Source organism: Glandiceps talaboti, chromosome 13 (genome assembly GCF_964340395.1).
Source record: "Glandiceps talaboti chromosome 13, keGlaTala1.1, whole genome shotgun sequence".
Classification (NCBI taxonomy): Eukaryota; Metazoa; Hemichordata; class Enteropneusta; family Spengelidae; genus Glandiceps; species Glandiceps talaboti.
The window spans coordinates 23,191,643-23,212,166 of NC_135561.1; the positions used below are offsets into that span (position 1 = coordinate 23,191,643).

General features: G+C 37.8%; 1 protein-coding gene across 1 annotated transcript in view; it reads left to right on the forward strand.

The window, feature by feature from the left end:
* Positions 1–20,524, forward strand: part of LOC144444415 (vesicular glutamate transporter 1-like) — a 51,918-nt gene that overhangs the window by 3,566 nt on the left and 27,828 nt on the right. The window contains exon 3 of the mRNA XM_078133827.1: positions 19,933–20,132. Within this exon, the coding sequence (XP_077989953.1) occupies positions 19,933–20,132 (200 nt within the window). The remainder of the gene's footprint in view (positions 1–19,932; positions 20,133–20,524) is intronic.

A 20,524-nucleotide genomic window follows, 5' to 3' on the forward strand; every position in this document is an offset into this window, starting at 1 on the left:
CAAACGGTCTGGAAATATCATTTGTTTATGTTTTGTTTTCCCAATTAATTCATTTAAAATTCCCAGGTCTCCTTCATATTACCATTATTTACAGAAAATAGATTAACATAATATTGCATTTAAGCCCTTCTCAGCGTACTTGTCAGGATGTTCCTATGTTTAATTTTTTGTAATAATTAAAAAGTTGCTCATTAAAATGACTTTTGTGAACTTTTCCAAGTAGTCTATATTTTTTATAGCATTCGTAATCCAAAGTTTATCTTTTTGCCTCCTCAAACTCTTTTTCCTTTGGCAGTGCATTAAAAGGAGCATGCTTATTACAAATTTCCAGAAATGCACTGGTAAAATTGCATAAGCCAAATGTACATCCTGACAATGTAGCACTTGGTCCCAACTCTTAGATTTTATATCATCTCTAAAAGCTTCTGTCTGAAAGTTTCTATAATCTGGCATGTATGCAATGGCAGAAGATGGAGATGGTATATCAATTGAAGGAAAAAAAGCAAAAATTGGTAAATGATCTGAAATATCTGAAATTATTGTACCTGCCTTGATTTGTTTACCAGTGACATTAGTGTAAAAGTGATCTAGAATTGTTGAAGTGTTTTTCGTAATACTAGGAGGGCAGGTTAATGTATGTTCAAAATTAAAACATGCTAAAGTGTCTAACAAGTTAACCCCTCTTAATTTGGATAGACTGCTTAAATCAATGTTCAAATCACCAACAAGAAAATAACCCTTGTACAGTTTGAAGAGTTTACGTGCTTGTGGCGTAAGATTTTCATTTATGTAGATTTTACTGCGATGGTCATATCCAACATTGTTAGTGGTAATATTTGCAAGTTTCTTTTTTTTCCAGTAGATATGATCGATGATTGGTCTGGGTAGAGTAGACCCGGCACCATACCTGTATGCTTTTGACCTATTCTGTGTGTGACCTCAATGTCACATTCCATGATCTCTGGGTCAATCTTTTGTAGTACTCTTACTGTAATCGCGTCTGTGTTTTCTCTCCCATCTGTACTTTCAGGTATTCCATGTTATTCTAAATTGTTCTCTCGTACTGTACTGGTTCAAACTTTCTGTAGATTTCTCAAGCTCTGTGATGCAACTGATTAGATGATCACTGGCTTCTTTGATTTCTTGATTTTCAAGTTCAAGTGCAGAAACACTCCCATACAATTCTCCCACAAGTCCGTTGAAGAAATCTAGTGATGAATTAATTGTACTATGGAATTCTTTGAGTTCGGCAATGCTAGTCAGTAGTGCTGGTATATGTGGCTTACTTGTGAACAGATTTATGCTAGTCAGTAGTGCTGGTATATGTGGCTAATTTGTGAACAGATTTATGCTAGTCAGTAGTGCTGGTATATGTGGCTAATTTGTGAACAGATTTATGCTAGTCAGTAGTGCTGGTATATGTGGCTTACTTGTGAACAGATTTATGCTAGTCAGTAGTGCTGGTATATGTGACTTACTTGTGAACATATTTATGCTAGTCAGTAGTGCTGGTATATGTGGCTAATTTGTGAACAGATTTATGCTAGTCAGTAGTGCTGGTATGTGGCTTACTTGTGAACATATTTATGCTAGTCAGTAGTGCTGGTATATGTGACTTACTTGTGAACAGATTTATGCTAGTCAGTAGTGCTGGTATATGTGACTTACTTGTGAACATATTTATGCTAGTCAGTAGTGCTGGTATATGTGGCTAATTTGTGAACAGATTTATGCTAGTCAGTAGTGCTGGTATATGTGGCTTACTTGTGAACAGATTTATGCTAGTCAGTAGTGCTGGTATATGTGACTTACTTGTGAACAGATTTATGCTAGTCAGTAGTGCTGGTATATGTGGCTAATTTGTGAACAGATTTATGCTAGTCAGTAGTGCTGGTATATGTGGCTAATTTGTGAACAGATTTATGCTAGTCAGTAGTGCTGGTATATGTGGCTAATTTGTGAACAGATTTATGCTAGTCAGTAGTGTCAGTATGTGACTTACTTGTGAACAGATTTATGCTAGTCAGTAGTGCTGGTATATGTGGCTTACTTGTGAACAGATTTATGCTAGTCAGTAGTACTGGTATATGTGGCTTACTTGTGAACAGATTTATGCTAGTCAGTAGTGTCGGTATGTGGCTTACTTGTGAACAGATTTATGCTAGTCAGTAGTGCTGGTATGTGGCTTACTTGTGAACAGATTTATGCTAGTCAGTAGTACTGGTATGTGGCTTACTTGTGAACAGATTTATGCTAGTCAGTAGTGTCGGTATGTGGCTTACTTGTGAACAGATTTATGCTAGTCAGTAGTGCTGGTATATGTGGCTTACTTGTGAACAGATTTATGCTAGTCAGTAGTGCTGGTATGTGGCTTACTTGTGAACAGATTTATGCTAGTCAGTAGTGTCGGTATATGTGGCTAATTTGTGAACAGATTTATGCTAGTCAGTAGTGCTGGTATATGTGGCTTACTTGTGAACAGATTTATGCTAGTCAGTAGTGCTGGTATATGTGGCTAATTTGTGAACAGATTTATGCTAGTCAGTAGTGCTGGTATATGTGGCTTACTTGTGAACAGATTTATGCTAGTCAGTAGTACTGGTATATGTGGCTAATTTGTGAACAGATTTATGCTAGTCAGTAGTGTCGGTATATGTGGCTTACTTGTGAACAGATTTATGCTAGTCAGTAGTGTCGGTATATGTGACTTACTTGTGAACAGATTTATTCTAGTCAGTAGTGTCGGTATATGTGACTTACTTGTGAACAGATTTATGCTAGTCAGTAGTGTCGGTATATGTGACTTACTTGTGAACAGATTTATGCTAGTCAGTAGTGCTGGTATATGTGACTTACTTGTGAACAGATTTATGCTAGTCAGTAGTGTCGGTATATGTGACTTACTTGTGAACAGATTTATGCTAGTCAGTAGTGCTGGTATATGTGACTTACTTGTGAACAGATTTATGCTAGTCAGTAGTACTGGTATGTGGCTTACTTGTGAACAGATTTATGCTAGTCAGTAGTGCTGGTATGTGGCTAATTTGTGAACAGATTTATGCTTGTCAGTAGTACTGGTATGTGTGGCTTACTTGTGAACAGATTTATGCTAGTCAGTAGTGTCGGTATATGTGGCTAATTTGTGAACAGATTTATGCTAGTCAGTAGTGCTGGTATATGTGGCTTACTTGTGAACAGTTTTACGCTAGTCAGTAGTGCTGGTATGTGACTTACTTGTGAACAGATTTATGCTAGTCAGTAGTGTCGGTATGTGGCTTACTTGTGAACAGATTTATGCTAGTCAGTAGTGCTGGTATATGGCTTACTTGTGAACAGATTTATGCTAGTCAGTAGTGCTGGTATATGTGGCTAATTTGTGAACAGATTTATGCTAGTCAGTAGTGTCGGTATATGTGGCTAATTTGTGAACAGATTTATGCTAGTCAGTAGTGCTGGTATATGTGGCTAATTTGTGAACAGATTTATGCTAGTCAGTAGTGCTGGTATATGTGGCTTACTTGTGAACAGATTTATGCTAGTCAGTAGTGCTGGTATATGTGGCTAATTTGTGAACAGATTTATGCTAGTCAGTAGTGTCGGTATATGTGGCTAATTTGTGAACAGATTTATGCTAGTCAGTAGTGCTGGTATATGTGGCTAATTTGTGAACAGATTTATGCTAGTCAGTAGTGCTGGTATATGTGGCTTACTTGTGAACAGATTTATGCTAGTCAGTAGTGCTGGTATATGTGGCTAATTTGTGAACAGATTTATGCTAGTCAGTAGTGTCGGTATATGTGGCTAATTTGTGAACAGATTTATGCTAGTCAGTAGTGTCGGTATGTGACTTAATTGTGAACAGATTTATGCTAGTCAGTAGTGCTGGTATGTGGCTTACTTGTGAACAGATTTATGCTAGTCAGTAGTGTCGGTATGTGACTTAATTGTGAACAGATTTATGCTAGTCAGTAGTGCTGGTATATGTGGCTTACTTGTGAACAGATTTATGCTAGTCAGTAGTGCTGGTATATGTGGCTAATTTGTGAACAGATTTATGCTAGTCAGTAGTGCTGGTATATGTGGCTAATTTGTGAACAGATTTATGCTAGTCAGTAGTGTCGGTATGTGACTTAATTGTGAACAGATTTATGCTAGTCAGTAGTGTCGGTATATGTGGCTAATTTGTGAACAGATTTATGCTAGTCAGTAGTGCTGGTATATGTGGCTAATTTGTGAACAGATTTATGCTAGTCAGTAGTGCTGGTATATGTGGCTAATTTGTGAACAGATTTATGCTAGTCAGTAGTGCTGGTATATGTGGCTAATTTGTGAACAGATTTATGCTAGTCAGTAGTGTCGGTATGTGACTTACTTGTGAACAGATTTATGCTAGTCAGTAGTGCTGGTATATGTGGCTTACTTGTGAACAGATTTATGCTAGTCAGTAGTGTCGGTATGTGGCTTACTTGTGAACAGATTTATGCTAGTCAGTAGTACTGGTATATGTGGCTAACTTGTGAACAGATTTATGCTAGTCAGTAGTACTGGTATATGTGACTTACTTGTGAACAGATTTATGCTAGTCAGTAGTGTCGGTATATGTGGCTAATTTGTGAACAGATTTATGCTAGTCAGTAGTGCTGGTATGTGGCTTACTTGTGAACAGATTTATGCTAGCCAGTAGTGCTGGTATATGTGGCTTACTTGTGAACAGATTTATGCTAGTCAGTAGTGCTGGTATATGTGGCTTACTTGTGAACAGATTTATGCTAGTCAGTAGTGTCGGTATATGTGGCTAATTTGTGAACAGATTTATGCTAGTCAGTAGTGCTGGTATATGTGGCTTAATACTTGTGAACAGATTTATGCTAGTCAGTAGTGCTGGTATATGTGGCTAATTTGTGAACAGATTTATACTAGTCAGTAGTGTCGGTATGTGGCTTACTTGTGAACAGATTTATGCTAGTCAGTAGTACTGATATGTGGCTTACTTGTGAACAGATTTATGCTAGTCAGTAGTACTGGTATATGTGACTTACTTGTGAACAGATTTATGCTAGTCAGTAGTACTGGTATGTGGCTTACTTGTGAACAGATTTATGCTAGTCAGTAGTGCTGGTATGTGGCTAATTTGTGAACAGATTTATGCTTGTCAGTAGTACTGGTATGTGTGGCTTACTTGTGAACAGATTTATGCTAGTCAGTAGTGTCGGTATATGTGGCTAATTTGTGAACAGATTTATGCTAGTCAGTAGTGCTGGTATATGTGGCTTACTTGTGAACAGTTTTACGCTAGTCAGTAGTGCTGGTATGTGACTTACTTGTGAACAGATTTATGCTAGTCAGTAGTGCTGGTATGTGGCTTACTTGTGAACAGATTTATGCTAGTCAGTAGTGCTGGTATATGTGGCTAATTTGTGAACAGATTTATGCTAGTCAGTAGTGTCGGTATGTGGCTTACTTGTGAACAGATTTATGCTAGTCAGTAGTGCTGGTATATGGCTTACTTGTGAACAGATTTATGCTAGTCAGTAGTGCTGGTATATGTGGCTAATTTGTGAACAGATTTATGCTAGTCAGTAGTGTCGGTATATGTGGCTAATTTGTGAACAGATTTATGCTAGTCAGTAGTGCTGGTATATGTGGCTAATTTGTGAACAGATTTATGCTAGTCAGTAGTGCTGGTATATGTGGCTTACTTGTGAACAGATTTATGCTAGTCAGTACTGCTGGTATATGTGGCTAATTTGTGAACAGATTTATGCTAGTCAGTAGTGTCGGTATATGTGGCTAATTTGTGAACAGATTTATGCTAGTCAGTAGTGCTGGTATATGTGGCTAATTTGTGAACAGATTTATGCTAGTCAGTAGTGCTGGTATATGTGGCTTACTTGTGAACAGATTTATGCTAGTCAGTAGTGCTGGTATATGTGGCTAATTTGTGAACAGATTTATGCTAGTCAGTAGTGCTGGTATGTGGCTTACTTGTGAACAGATTTATGCTAGTCAGTAGTGCTGGTATGTGGCTTACTTGTGAACAGATTTATGCTAGTCAGTAGTGCTGGTATATGTGGCTAATTTGTGAACAGATTTATGCTAGTCAGTAGTGCTGGTATGTGGCTAATTTGTGAACAGATTTATGCTAGTCAGTAGTGCTGGTATGTGGCTTACTTGTGAACAGATTTATGCTAGTCAGTAGTGTCGGTATGTGACTTAATTGTGAACAGATTTATGCTAGTCAGTAGTGCTGGTATATGTGGCTTACTTGTGAACAGATTTATGCTAGTCAGTAGTGCTGGTATATGTGGCTAATTTGTGAACAGATTTATGCTAGTCAGTAGTGCTGGTATATGTGGCTAATTTGTGAACAGATTTATGGTAGTCAGTAGTGTCGGTATGTGACTTAATTGTGAACAGATTTATGCTAGTCAGTAGTGTCGGTATATGTGGCTAATTTGTGAACAGATTTATGCTAGTCAGTAGTGCTGGTATATGTGGCTAATTTGTGAACAGATTTATGCTAGTCAGTAGTGCTGGTATATGTGGCTAATTTGTGAACAGATTTATGCTAGTCAGTAGTGCTGGTATATGTGGCTAATTTGTGAACAGATTTATGCTAGTCAGTAGTGTCGGTATGTGACTTACTTGTGAACAGATTTATGCTAGTCAGTAGTGCTGGTATGTGGCTAATTTGTGAACAGATTTATGCTAGTCAGTAGTGTCGGTATGTGGCTAATTTGTGAACAGATTTATGCTAGTCAGTAGTGTCGGTATGTGGCTTACTTGTGAACAGATTTATGCTAGTCAGTAGTACTGGTATATGTGGCTTACTTGTGAACAGATTTATGCTAGTCAGTAGTACTGGTATATGTGGCTTACTTGTGAACAGATTTATGCTAGTCAGTAGTACTGGTATATGTGACTTACTTGTGAACAGATTTATGCTAGTCAGTAGTGTCGGTATATGTGGCTAATTTGTGAACAGATTTATGCTAGTCAGTAGTGCTGGTATGTGGCTTACTTGTGAACAGATTTATGCTAGCCAGTAGTGCTGGTATATGTGGCTTACTTGTGAACATATTTATGCTAGTCAGTAGTGCTGGTATATGTGGCTAATTTGTGAACAGATTTATGCTAGTCAGTAGTGCTGGTATGTGGCTTACTTGTGAACAGATTTATGCTAGTCAGTAGTACTGGTATATGTGACTTACTTGTGAACAGATTTATGCTAGTCAGTAGTGCTGGTATGTGTGGCTTACTTGTGAACAGATTTATGCTAGTCAGTAGTGTCGGTATGTGGCTTACTTGTGAACAGATTTATGCTAGTCAGTAGTGTCGGTATGTGGCTTACTTGTGAACAGATTTATGCTAGTCAGTAGTGCCGGTATATGTGACTTACTTGTGAACAGATTTATGCTAGTCAGTAGTGTCGGTATATGTGACTTACTTGTGAACAGATTTATGCTAGTCAGTAGTGTCGGTATATGTGACTTGCTTGTGAACAGATTTATGCTAGTCAGTAGTGCTGGTATATGTGACTTACTTGTGAACAGATTTATGCTAGTCAGTAGTGTCGGTATATGTGACTTACTTGTGAACAGATTTATGCTAGTCAGTAGTGTCGGTATGTGGCTAATTTGTGAACAGATTTATGCTAGTCAGTAGTGCTGGTATGTGACTTACTTGTGAACAGATTTATGCTAGTCAGTAGTGCTGGTATGTGGCTTACTTGTGAACAGATTTATGCTAGTCAGTAGTGTCGGTATATGTGGCTAATTTGTGAACAGATTTATGCTAGTCAGTAGTGTCGGTATATGTGGCTTACTTGTGAACAGATTTATGCTAGTCAGTAGTGCTGGTATATGTGGCTTACTTGTGAACAGTTTTATGCTAGTCAGTAGTGCTGGTATATGTGGCTAATTTGTGAACAGATTTATGCTAGTCAGTAGTGTCGGTATGTGGCTTACTTGTGAACAGATTTATGCTAGTCAGTAGTGCTGGTATATGTGGCTAATTTGTGAACAGATTTATGCTAGTCAGTAGTGTCGGTATGTGGCTTACTTGTGAACAGATTTATGCTAGTCAGTAGTACTGGTATATGTGGCTTACTTGTGAACAGATTTATGCTAGTCAGTAGTGCTGGTATATGTGGCTAATTTGTGAACAGATTTATGCTAGTCAGTAGTGTCGGTATGTGGCTTACTTGTGAACAGATTTATGCTAGTCAGTAGTGCTGGTATATGTGGCTTACTTGTGAACAGATTTATGCTAGTCAGTAGTGTCGGTATGTGGCTTACTTGTGAACAGATTTATGCTAGTCAGTAGTGCTGGTATTTGGCTTACTTGTGAACAGATTTATGCTAGTCAGTAGTGTCGGTATGTGGCTTACTTGTGAACAGATTTATGCTAGTCAGTAGTGCTGGTATGTGGCTTACTTGTGAACAGATTTATGCTAGTCAGTAGTGCTGGTATATGTGGCTAATTTGTGAACAGATTTATGCTAGTCAGTAGTGCTGGTATATGTGGCTAATTTGTGAACAGATTTATGCTAGTCAGTAGTGTCGGTATATGTGGCTAATTTGTGAACAGATTTATGCTAGTCAGTAGTGTCGGTATGTGGCTTACTTGTGAACAGATTTATGCTAGTCAGTAGTGCTGGTATATGTGGCTAATTTGTGAACAGATTTATGCTAGTCAGTAGTGCTGGTATATGTGGCTAATTTGTGAACAGATTTATGCTAGTCAGTAGTGTTGGTATATGTGGCTAATTTGTGAACAGATTTATGCTAGTCAGTAGTGTCGGTATATGTGACTTACTTGTGAACAGATTTATGCTTGTCAGTAGTGCTGGTATATGTGACTTACTTGTGAACAGATTTATGCTAGTCAGTAGTGCTGGTATGTGGCTTACTTGTGAACAGATTTGTGCTAGTCAGTAGTGTCGGTATGTGGCTTACTTGTGAACAGATTTATGCTAGTCAGTAGTGCTGGTATATGTGGCTTACTTGTGAACAGATTTATGCTAGTCAGTAGTGCTGGTATATGTGGCTTACTTGTGAACAGATTTATGCTAGTCAGTAGTGTCGGTATGTGGCTTACTTGTGAACAGATTTATGCTAGTCAGTAGTGCTGGTATATGTGACTTACTTGTGAACAGATTTATGCTAGTCAGTAGTGCTGGTATATGTGGCTTACTTGTGAACAGATTTATGCTAGTCAGTAGTGCTGGTATGTGGCTTACTTGTGAACAGATTTATGCTAGTCAGTAGTGTCGGTATGTGGCTTACTTGTGAACAGATTTATGCTAGTCAGTAGTGCTGGTATGTGGCTTACTTGTGAACAGATTTATGCTAGTCAGTAGTGCTGGTATGTGGCTAATTTGTGAACAGATTTATGCTAGTCAGTAGTGTCGGTATGTGGCTTACTTGTGAACAGATTTATGCTAGTCAGTAGTACTGGTATATGTGGCTTACTTGTGAACAGATTTATGCTAGTCAGTAGTACTGGTATGTGGCTTACTTGTGAACAGATTTATGCTAGTCAGTAGTGCTGGTATATGTGGCTTACTTGTGAACAGATTTATGCTAGTCAGTAGTGCTGGTATGTGGCTAATTTGTGAACAGATTTATGCTAGTCAGTAGTGTCGGTATATGTGACTTACTTGTGAACAGATTTATGCTAGTCAGTAGTGCTGGTATATGTGACTTACTTGTGAACAGATTTATGCTAGTCAGTAGTGCTGGTATGTGGCTTACTTGTGAACAGATTTATGCTAGTCAGTAGTGTCGGTATATGTGACTTACTTGTGAACAGATTTATGCTAGTCAGTAGTGCTGGTATGTGGCTAATTTGTGAACAGATTTATGCTAGTCAGTAGTGTCGGTATGTGGCTTACTTGTGAACAGATTTATGCTAGTCAGTAGTGTCGGTATGTGACTTACTTGTGAACAGATTTATGCTAGTCAGTAGTGCCGGTATGTTGCTTACTTGTGAACAGATTTATGCTAGTCAGTAGTGCTGGTATGTGGCTTACTTGTGAACAGATTTATGCTAGTCAGTAGTGCCGGTATGTGGCTTACTTGTGAACAGATTTATGCTAGTCAGTAGTGCTGGTATATGTGGCTAATTTGTGAACAGATTTATGCTAGTCAGTAGTGCCGGTATATGTGGCTAATTTGTGAACAGATTTATGCTAGTCAGTAGTACTGGTATATGTGACTTACTTGTGAACAGATTTATGCTAGTCAGTAGTGCTGGTATGTGGCTTACTTGTGAACAGATTTATGCTAGTCAGTAGTGCTGGTATGTGGCTTACTTGTGAACAGATTTATGCTAGTCAGTAGTGTCGGTATATGTGGCTAATTTGTGAACAGATTTATGCTAGTCAGTAGTGCCGGTATATGTGACTTACTTGTGAACAGATTTATGCTAGTCAGTAGTGCTGGTATATGTGACTTACTTGTGAACAGATTTATGCTAGTCAGTAGTACTGGTATGTGGCTAATTTGTGAACAGATTTATGCTAGTCAGTAGTGCCGGTATATGTGGCTAATTTGTGAACAGATTTATGCTAGTCAGTAGTGCCGGTATGTGGCTTACTTGTGAACAGATTTATGCTAGTCAGTAGTGCTGGTATATGTGGCTAATTTGTGAACAGATTTATGCTAGTCAGTAGTGCTGGTATGTGGCTTACTTGTGAACAGATTTATGCTAGTCAGTAGTGCTGGTATATGTGGCTAATTTGTGAACAGATTTATGCTAGTCAGTAGTGTCGGTATGTGGCTTACTTGTGAACAGATTTATGCTAGTCAGTAGTGCTGGTATATGTGACTTACTTGTGAACAGATTTATGCTAGTCAGTAGTGCTGGTATATGTGGCTAATTTGTGAACAGATTTATGCTAGTCAGTAGTGCTGGTATGTGGCTTACTTGTGAACAGATTTATGCTAGTCAGTAGTTCTGGTATGTGGCTTACTTGTGAACATATTTATGCTAGTCAGTAGTGCTGGTATGTGGCTTACTTGTGAACAGATTTATGCTAGTCAGTAGTGCTGGTATGTGGCTTACTTGTGAACAGATTTATGGTAGTCAGTAGTGCTGGTATGTGGCTTACTTGTGAACAGATTTATGCTAGTCAGTAGTGCCGGTATGTGGCTTACTTGTGAACAGATTTATGCTAGTCAGTAGTGCTGGTATGTGGCTTACTTGTGAACAGATTTATGCTAGTCAGTAGTGCTGGTATGTGGTTTACTTGTGAACAGATTTATGCTAGTTAGTAGTGTCGGTATATGTGGCTAATTTGTGAACAGATTTATGCTAGTCAGTAGTGCCGGTATATGTGACTTACTTGTGAACAGATTTATGCTAGTCAGTAGTGCTGGTATATGTGACTTACTTGTGAACAGATTTATGCTAGTCAGTAGTACTGGTATGTGGCTAATTTGTGAACAGATTTATGCTAGTCAGTAGTGCCGGTATGTGGCTTACTTGTGAACAGATTTATGCTAGTCAGTAGTGCCGGTATATGTGGCTAATTTGTGAACAGATTTATGCTAGTCAGTAGTGCCGGTATGTGGCTTACTTGTGAACAGATTTATGCTAGTCAGTAGTGCTGGTATATGTGGCTAATTTGTGAACAGATTTATGCTAGTCAGTAGTGCTGGTATGTGGCTTACTTGTGAACAGATTTATGCTAGTCAGTAGTGCTGGTATATGTGGCTAATTTGTGAACAGATTTATGCTAGTCAGTAGTGTCGGTATGTGGCTTACTTGTGAACAGATTTATGCTAGTCAGTAGTGCTGGTATGTGGCTTACTTGTGAACAGATTTATGCTAGTCAGTAGTGTCGGTATGTGGCTTACTTGTGAACAGATTTATGCTAGTCAGTAGTGCTGGTATGTGGCTTACTTGTGAACAGATTTATGCTAGCCAGTAGTGCTGGTATATGTGGCTTACTTGTGAACAGATTTATGCTAGTCAGTAGTGCTGGTATGTGGCTTACTTGTGAACAGATTTATGCTAGCCAGTAGTGCTGGTATATGTGGCTTACTTGTGAACAGATTTATGCTAGCCAGTAGTGCTGGTATATGTGGCTTACTTGTGAACAGATTTATGCTAGTCAGTAGTGTCGGTATGTGGCTTACTTGTGAACAGATTTATGCTAGTCAGTAGTGTCGGTATGTGACTTACTTGTGAACAGATTTATGCTAGTCAGTAGTGCTGGTATATGTGGCTTACTTGTGAACAGATTTATGCTAGTCAGTAGTGTCGGTATGTGGCTTACTTGTGAACAGATTTATGCTAGTCAGTAGTGTCGGTATATGTGACTTACTTGTGAACAGATTTATGCTAGTCAGTAGTGCCGGTATATGTGGCTAATTTGTGAACAGATTTATGCTAGTCAGTAGTGCTGGTATATGTGGCTTACTTGTGAACAGATTTATGCTAGTCAGTAGTGTCGGTATGTGGCTTACTTGTGAACAGATTTATGCTAGTCAGTAGTGCCGGTATATGTGGCTTACTTGTGAACAGATTTATGCTAGTCAGTAGTGCTGGTATATGTGGCTTACTTGTGAACAGATTTATGCTAGTCAGTAGTGCTGGTATATGTGGCTAATTTGTGAACAGATTTATGCTAGTCAGTAGTGTCGGTATGTGGCTTACTTGTGAACAGATTTATGCTAGTCAGTAGTGCCGGTATGTGGCTTACTTGTGAACAGATTTATGCTAGTCAGTAGTGCTGGTATATGTGGCTAATTTGTGAACAGATTTATGCTAGTCAGTAGTGTCGGTATGTGGCTTACTTGTGAACAGATTTATGCTAGTCAGTAGTGCTGGTATATGTGACTTACTTGTGAACAGATTTATGCTAGTCAGTAGTGCCGGTATGTGGCTTACTTGTGAACAGATTTATGCTAGTCAGTAGTGCTGGTATATGTGGCTAATTTGTGAACAGATTTATGCTAGTCAGTAGTGTCGGTATGTGGCTTACTTGTGAACAGATTTATGCTAGTCAGTAGTGCTGGTATATGTGACTTACTTGTGAACAGATTTATGCTAGTCAGTAGTGCTGGTATATGTGACTTACTTGTGAACAGATTTATGCTAGTCAGTAGTACTGGTATGTGGCTAATTTGTGAACAGATTTATGCTAGTCAGTAGTGCCGGTATGTGGCTTACTTGTGAACAGATTTATGCTAGTCAGTAGTGCCGGTATATGTGGCTAATTTGTGAACAGATTTATGCTAGTCAGTAGTGCCGGTATGTGGCTTACTTGTGAACAGATTTATGCTAGTCAGTAGTGCTGGTATATGTGGCTAATTTGTGAACAGATTTATGCTAGTCAGTAGTGCTGGTATGTGGCTTACTTGTGAACAGATTTATGCTAGTCAGTAGTGCTGGTATATGTGGCTAATTTGTGAACAGATTTATGCTAGTCAGTAGTGTCGGTATGTGGCTTACTTGTGAACAGATTTATGCTAGTCAGTAGTGCTGGTATGTGGCTTACTTGTGAACAGATTTATGCTAGTCAGTAGTGTCGGTATGTGGCTTACTTGTGAACAGATTTATGCTAGTCAGTAGTGCTGGTATGTGGCTTACTTGTGAACAGATTTATGCTAGCCAGTAGTGCTGGTATATGTGGCTTACTTGTGAACAGATTTATGCTAGTCAGTAGTGCTGGTATGTGGCTTACTTGTGAACAGATTTATGCTAGCCAGTAGTGCTGGTATATGTGGCTTACTTGTGAACAGATTTATGCTAGCCAGTAGTGCTGGTATATGTGGCTTACTTGTGAACAGATTTATGCTAGTCAGTAGTGTCGGTATGTGGCTTACTTGTGAACAGATTTATGCTAGTCAGTAGTGTCGGTATGTGACTTACTTGTGAACAGATTTATGCTAGTCAGTAGTGCTGGTATATGTGGCTTACTTGTGAACAGATTTATGCTAGTCAGTAGTGTCGGTATATGTGGCTTACTTGTGAACAGATTTATGCTAGTCAGTAGTGTCGGTATATGTGACTTACTTGTGAACAGATTTATGCTAGTCAGTAGTGCCGGTATATGTGGCTAATTTGTGAACAGATTTATGCTAGTCAGTAGTGCTGGTATATGTGGCTTACTTGTGAACAGATTTATGCTAGTCAGTAGTGTCGGTATGTGGCTTACTTGTGAACAGATTTATGCTAGTCAGTAGTGCCGGTATATGTGGCTTACTTGTGAACAGATTTATGCTAGTCAGTAGTGCTGGTATATGTGGCTTACTTGTGAACAGATTTATGCTAGTCAGTAGTGCTGGTATATGTGGCTAATTTGTGAACAGATTTATGCTAGTCAGTAGTGTCGGTATGTGGCTTACTTGTGAACAGATTTATGCTAGTCAGTAGTGCCGGTATGTGGCTTACTTGTGAACAGATTTATGCTAGTCAGTAGTGCTGGTATATGTGGCTAATTTGTGAACAGATTTATGCTAGTCAGTAGTGTCGGTATATGTGGCTTACTTGTGAACAGATTTATGCTAGTCAGTAGTGTCGGTATATGTGACTTACTTGTGAACAGATTTATGCTAGTCAGTAGTGCCGGTATATGTGGCTAATTTGTGAACAGATTTATGCTAGTCAGTAGTGCTGGTATATGTGGCTTACTTGTGAACAGATTTATGCTAGTCAGTAGTGTCGGTATGTGGCTTACTTGTGAACAGATTTATGCTAGTCAGTAGTGCCGGTATATGTGGCTTACTTGTGAACAGATTTATGCTAGTCAGTAGTGCTGGTATATGTGGCTTACTTGTGAACAGATTTATGCTAGTCAGTAGTGCTGGTATATGTGGCTAATTTGTGAACAGATTTATGCTAGTCAGTAGTGTCGGTATGTGGCTTACTTGTGAACAGATTTATGCTAGTCAGTAGTGCCGGTATGTGGCTTACTTGTGAACAGATTTATGCTAGTCAGTAGTGCTGGTATATGTGGCTAATTTGTGAACAGATTTATGCTAGTCAGTAGTGTCGGTATGTGGCTTACTTGTGAACAGATTTATGCTAGTCAGTAGTGCTGGTATATGTGACTTACTTGTGAACAGATTTATGCTAGTCAGTAGTGCCGGTATGTGGCTTACTTGTGAACAGATTTATGCTAGTCAGTAGTGCTGGTATATGTGGCTAATTTGTGAACAGATTTTTGCAAGACTATCTTCTATTGCTTGTGGCATGGTAACTGGAGTTGTTGATGTGGGAGAGCCTGTTGATCCAGATGGAGCTTTGTTTTTCTTGTTCGGCATGGTGATGAGCACAGATGTTTACAATAGGAAATGACACATTGACTATAGACAATAGACAGCAGCTAAATACTGATGACATTGACTACTATGCATAATGAAGTTGAACTTGAACTTAATGCTGGGATTCTGCACAGTAGCTTCTACAGTTGATCAAGAATGTCAACTCACATTTGTTGGTAAATATGGTAACTTTCCACCGAATCCGTTGTTAGTTACTCGCTCCAGTCCTTTGGATGCTTGATACATCAACATTTGATGATGGAAGTTGCCAAATATACAGTGAAATTTGGCCTGTAACTGGAGAGGATATGTCACGGTACTTCACATCCAGGAACAGTGCCCTGGATATTAACTATTCTATCAGCAGTGCTGAGGTTTCTCGCTTGATTAACAGTCTTCCAAACGGTAAAGCAGCTGGTGCTGATGACCTCTTTCATGAAAATTTTAAATATGCTAGCCACAGACTAATATTATGTTAGCTCTTGTTCTTTCCTCTATGCTGTTACATGGTTATCTGCCTAATAACTTTATGACGACCATAATCGTACCACTTGTTAAGGACAAAACAGGTGATCTGACTTGCAAATTTAAGACAATTATAGACCTATTGCCATCTCTACTGCAGCTTGAAAAATCCTGGGATCTATAATTCTTGATCATTGTAAGGCAAATTTTACAAATGAAGATTATTAGTTTGGTTTCAAACAGGGTCATTCCACCGATCTCTGCATTAACTTATGCTTAAGGAAATGATTAATTATAAGTACTGTATTAAACAATAGTCCTGTTATGTTTGCTTTTTAGATGCAATGAAAGGTTTCGACTCAATTAACTGTTAAAATCTTTAACATTTTAAGAAACTCATTGACCGGGGTATTCCGAAGTATGTTGTTCATATATTATTGGTCTGGTATCGCATGCAACATTTCTTCACGCAATGGGGTGGGGCTAGCTAGGTCATCACCATTTTCTGTTAGGAATGGTGTTCGGCAAAGTAGCATTCTTTACCCTTTATATGGATGATTTTAACAGTCGGCTGAAGACATGTTATAAAGGCTGCAATATTGGTGGCTGAATGATAATTTAAATTAAAAACAATCTTATGTATGCTGACAACTTAGCTCTTATATGTTCATCAATTGCAGGTCTACACTCTCTTGTATCTATTTGTGAAAAGTATGGTGTTGACTACGACATTATCTTCCACCCTAAGAAGTCAAAATGTATATATTTTATTCCTCGTTTATGTTTAATAGGGAACTTGCAATCCAAACTGAGCATGCTCAGATGCAAAGGACTATGGGATTATCTGTGGTTATCGTAATACTTAATCAGGAGCTACTGATAAAATAAACCTCCCACAATGGTCAGGACAACTATGAATTGATCATGTGTGGTTACAAACAATGTAAGATTATTGTTTACAATACTATTTGATTAGTATTTATTATCACATTTCCCATGATGCAACATTCAACATGGCGGGTTTGCAAGTTTCCTATATATTAGAGTTGAATGTTTACCTTCAGTTCGTGTTGGAGATAAACCACTTAGTATTGTTCATGAACATTCTTACTTGGGTTATACTTTGACAGACTCTATGCATGATGATGACTAGTGCAATCAAGCGCCAAATGAAATGTTTTTACAGCCAAGCCAACAGATCTTACTTATATTATGTTAATAAATTTTAACACTGTACAATTGAGGTTAAGGCTACATTGTTTAGAACTGTACAATTGATGAGGTAAAGGCTACATTGTTTAGAACTTTTTGCTCAAATATGTACTGCGCACAGCTGTGGTTATTGTACAATAAGTGTCTTAACAACCTTATAGAGTTGGTTACAACAATGCTTTCTGTACTTTGATGGGTTACTTGCATGATTGCAGCACCAGTCTAATGTTTGTACAGCACACGATCCCCACTTTTGGGGCTCTTAGACGTAAATTGATGTACAACTTTTTTGAATGTATTGGAAACAGTCATAATAGTTTAATTGCAGCGGTGCTTAACTTTGAATTTAGCATGTATTAAGGCATGAAAAACGCTGTAAGAACATTATTTTATTTATTACAACTTAGTACTTCCGTGAATAGCTGATTCGGGGATTCATAAACTGTATAGAGTTTTGTTGTATTTTTAAATGCTTTTATTTGTTCATGTGTGTATTTGTCAGCTTGTCGTTTTAAAGTCCTACTTGTTTTAAAATGCTGTTTTTTATGTATAGTTTTTATCTGTGGATGTTTATGAGCATTTTTTGTGTTCTTTTCTCTCCCGAAATAAAGTTTAATAATTAAATAATATTATGTAATAATAATAATTTTAATAATAAAAGTTTATTTGCATATTGACCACCCTACCTGGAGTAATTTGTTGTGCTGAGTTTATAAATGGGGGTCATTTTATGAACATCCGTTGCAATGGTAACAAAAATCACCTTAATATGCTAATTATTTTTCCAAAATTTGACATAAAACATGGAAAAAAATAAAATTCAGAAAAAAATTGTTTCTTTTTGGCCTGTATGAGTTGGTGCTATCTGTTATAACATAAATTGTCGAAAGTAGGAGACCTATTTCCATGGAAACGTACACTAGCCTTGAAAATGATGTTTTAGTTAAATACTTAAGCAGCTGACAAATAACGTTATAGTTTTAATAAGAGGGTTTTTTTTTTTGCATATTGACCACCTTAGAGAGGGCAGTTTGTTTTGTTGAGTTCAAAAAATGTGATCATTTTATGAACATCAGTTGCCATGATAACCAAATCACAGTATTATGTGTAGTTTTTGCAAAAGACAGAGTTTGTGTGAAATTTGTTGTACCTTTCGTCTGTTCCCTTCTGCAAGTTTGGTTTGGTGCAGATAGTTCCGAGTCCCATTGTCGACAGAGTGACCCCTGCTATTCAAAACAATGCTGCTGGATATAGTTGGGGATTAGTACTACTGCCTTCCATACCTTTCATTTTTACAGGAATATAAATTATAAATTATTCATGATTTCACAGTTGTGTCACCTTCACAGTTGCAACCTTTTATTTGCATTGCTTTAGTATGCATGCACTGTACAGATGTACATCTTGAATGTGATACAATGTTTCACAGTGTAACAATATCATCATGCCATGCACTTTGCATGTACGCTGTACATTTAATAATTTCAGGTACATTATTATATAATTGCATTCCGATTAAAATATTACATGTTATCAGCTATTCACGGAAGTACTATAAGTTGTAATAAATAAAATAATGTTCTTACAGCGTTTTTCATGTCTTAATACATGCTAAATTTTAGACTGATTTTTTGTGTCATGGAAATTATAGTAGCACAGGTCATGACACAGGTCAAAATCAAGTATGGCATGCCGGCGCAATAACAATAACATCGTACTTTCTCGATTGAGATCAAGTCAAGTCAAAACCATACAATTTTAGAAGAAATTCAAACGACTCAATTAATCTCAAAATTTTATCGCAAGTAACACAAAGACAAAAAATTGAAATCAAGCAATTGTAGGGGTAATTTCCTAGTACATTGAAGATATTTTGCGAAGCTAATTTCCATTTTTTAGCACAACTGAACTGATAAGGTTCAGTAGTACTATAGGCAGTGTCTGTGTGTGTGTGTGTAACCAACTTAAAGTCAAAAACCACTGGACTGATTGCCATGATTGCCATTTAATGGGTGCATTAACTTGGGTGTCTAGTTGGGAAATTGTTCAAATCAAAATGATCTTACCATCAGTGTGTGATTTGGGTGAAAAAATGTAAATTTTGGTCAAAAAGCTTAAACTCCAAAACTACTCGGCAGATCGATCTGAAATTTGGTTGGAATGTTCTTAGAGGTGTTTAGATTAAGCTTTGTTTCATAGCGTCATGATCCCATCAGCAATATGCAAATTAGGTCTAAAAATGTCAATTTTTGGTCAAAAACTTATATCTTGAAACTGCATGGTGAATGGGGTTGAAACTTGGTGGGGATGTTTCAGGAGGTGTTTTTACAGTTATTGTTGAAAACATTTTGACACGATTGGTCCTAGCAACTTTGACTACACCCTTAGCAACAGTGAAATGATCATGCATATTACAAAGATAACAACAGAGATGGGTAGGTAAGTGACTAAAGATTCAAAAAATGTATGCGAATATGCCTAGCAACAGGACCATACCCATAGCAACAGCTAAATAATGGTTTATATTGCAAAAATGGAAACTGGGAAGGGCAGGCAAATTAATAAATTCCAAGCATGTATGCAAATAGGCCTAGCAACAAGACCACGCCCATACCAGCAGCCATCCATATTTGTGCTACAGTGACATTGGTTGTGTTTTTTGATATGCGGGGGCGAATGAAGTGCAATGAACCTTATAGTATTATTCATAAAAGTTGATTCAAAATTATAGAAAATCTGTCTTAATTATGTGATAATTATGCGTCTTAATTAAATGACAATTTAAAATCCCATGAAATCAATGTTAGTTACATCACAATGCCCCAAGTATGATTCCACACACTACAAATACTCGCTTCCAGCTTTTATTTATATTAGTCCATGGAATCATACACTTAGCATTATGATGTGAAACTATAAACACTAATTTTGTGGGATTTTGTATAAATATCTAATGATAAAATATTACTGATATATACAGGTGTGATACTAGGATCATTCTTCTATGGTTATATCCTAACACAAATACCAGGAGGATTGTTAGCCAACAAGTATGGTGGCAAACTTGTCTTTGGTGGTGGTATCCTAGCAACAGCTCTACTGACTATATTGACTCCCATAGCAACTGTCTGGAGTGTCTATTTTCTGATTGCAATCAGAATAATGGAAGGTTTCTTTGAGGTAATAATTATTAAATTGTGTACATTGACTTTTGAACTTATCCAAACCAGTAATAATTGGTTTTGTTCCATCTGTACTGTCCATCCATTCATCCATCCACCCATCCATCTATCTGTCCATCCATTCATCCATCCATCTGTCCATCCATCCATCCATTCATCCATCCATCCACCTGTCCATCCATTCATCCATCCATCTGTCCATCCATCCATCCATCCACCCATCCATCCATCCACCCATCTGTCCATCCATTCATCCATCCACCCATTCATCCATCCATTCATCCATTCATTCATTTATTTATCCCTCCATCCATCCATACAACCATCCATTAAGCCATCCATCCATTCATCCATCCATCCATCCATCCATTCATTCATTCATTCATTCAT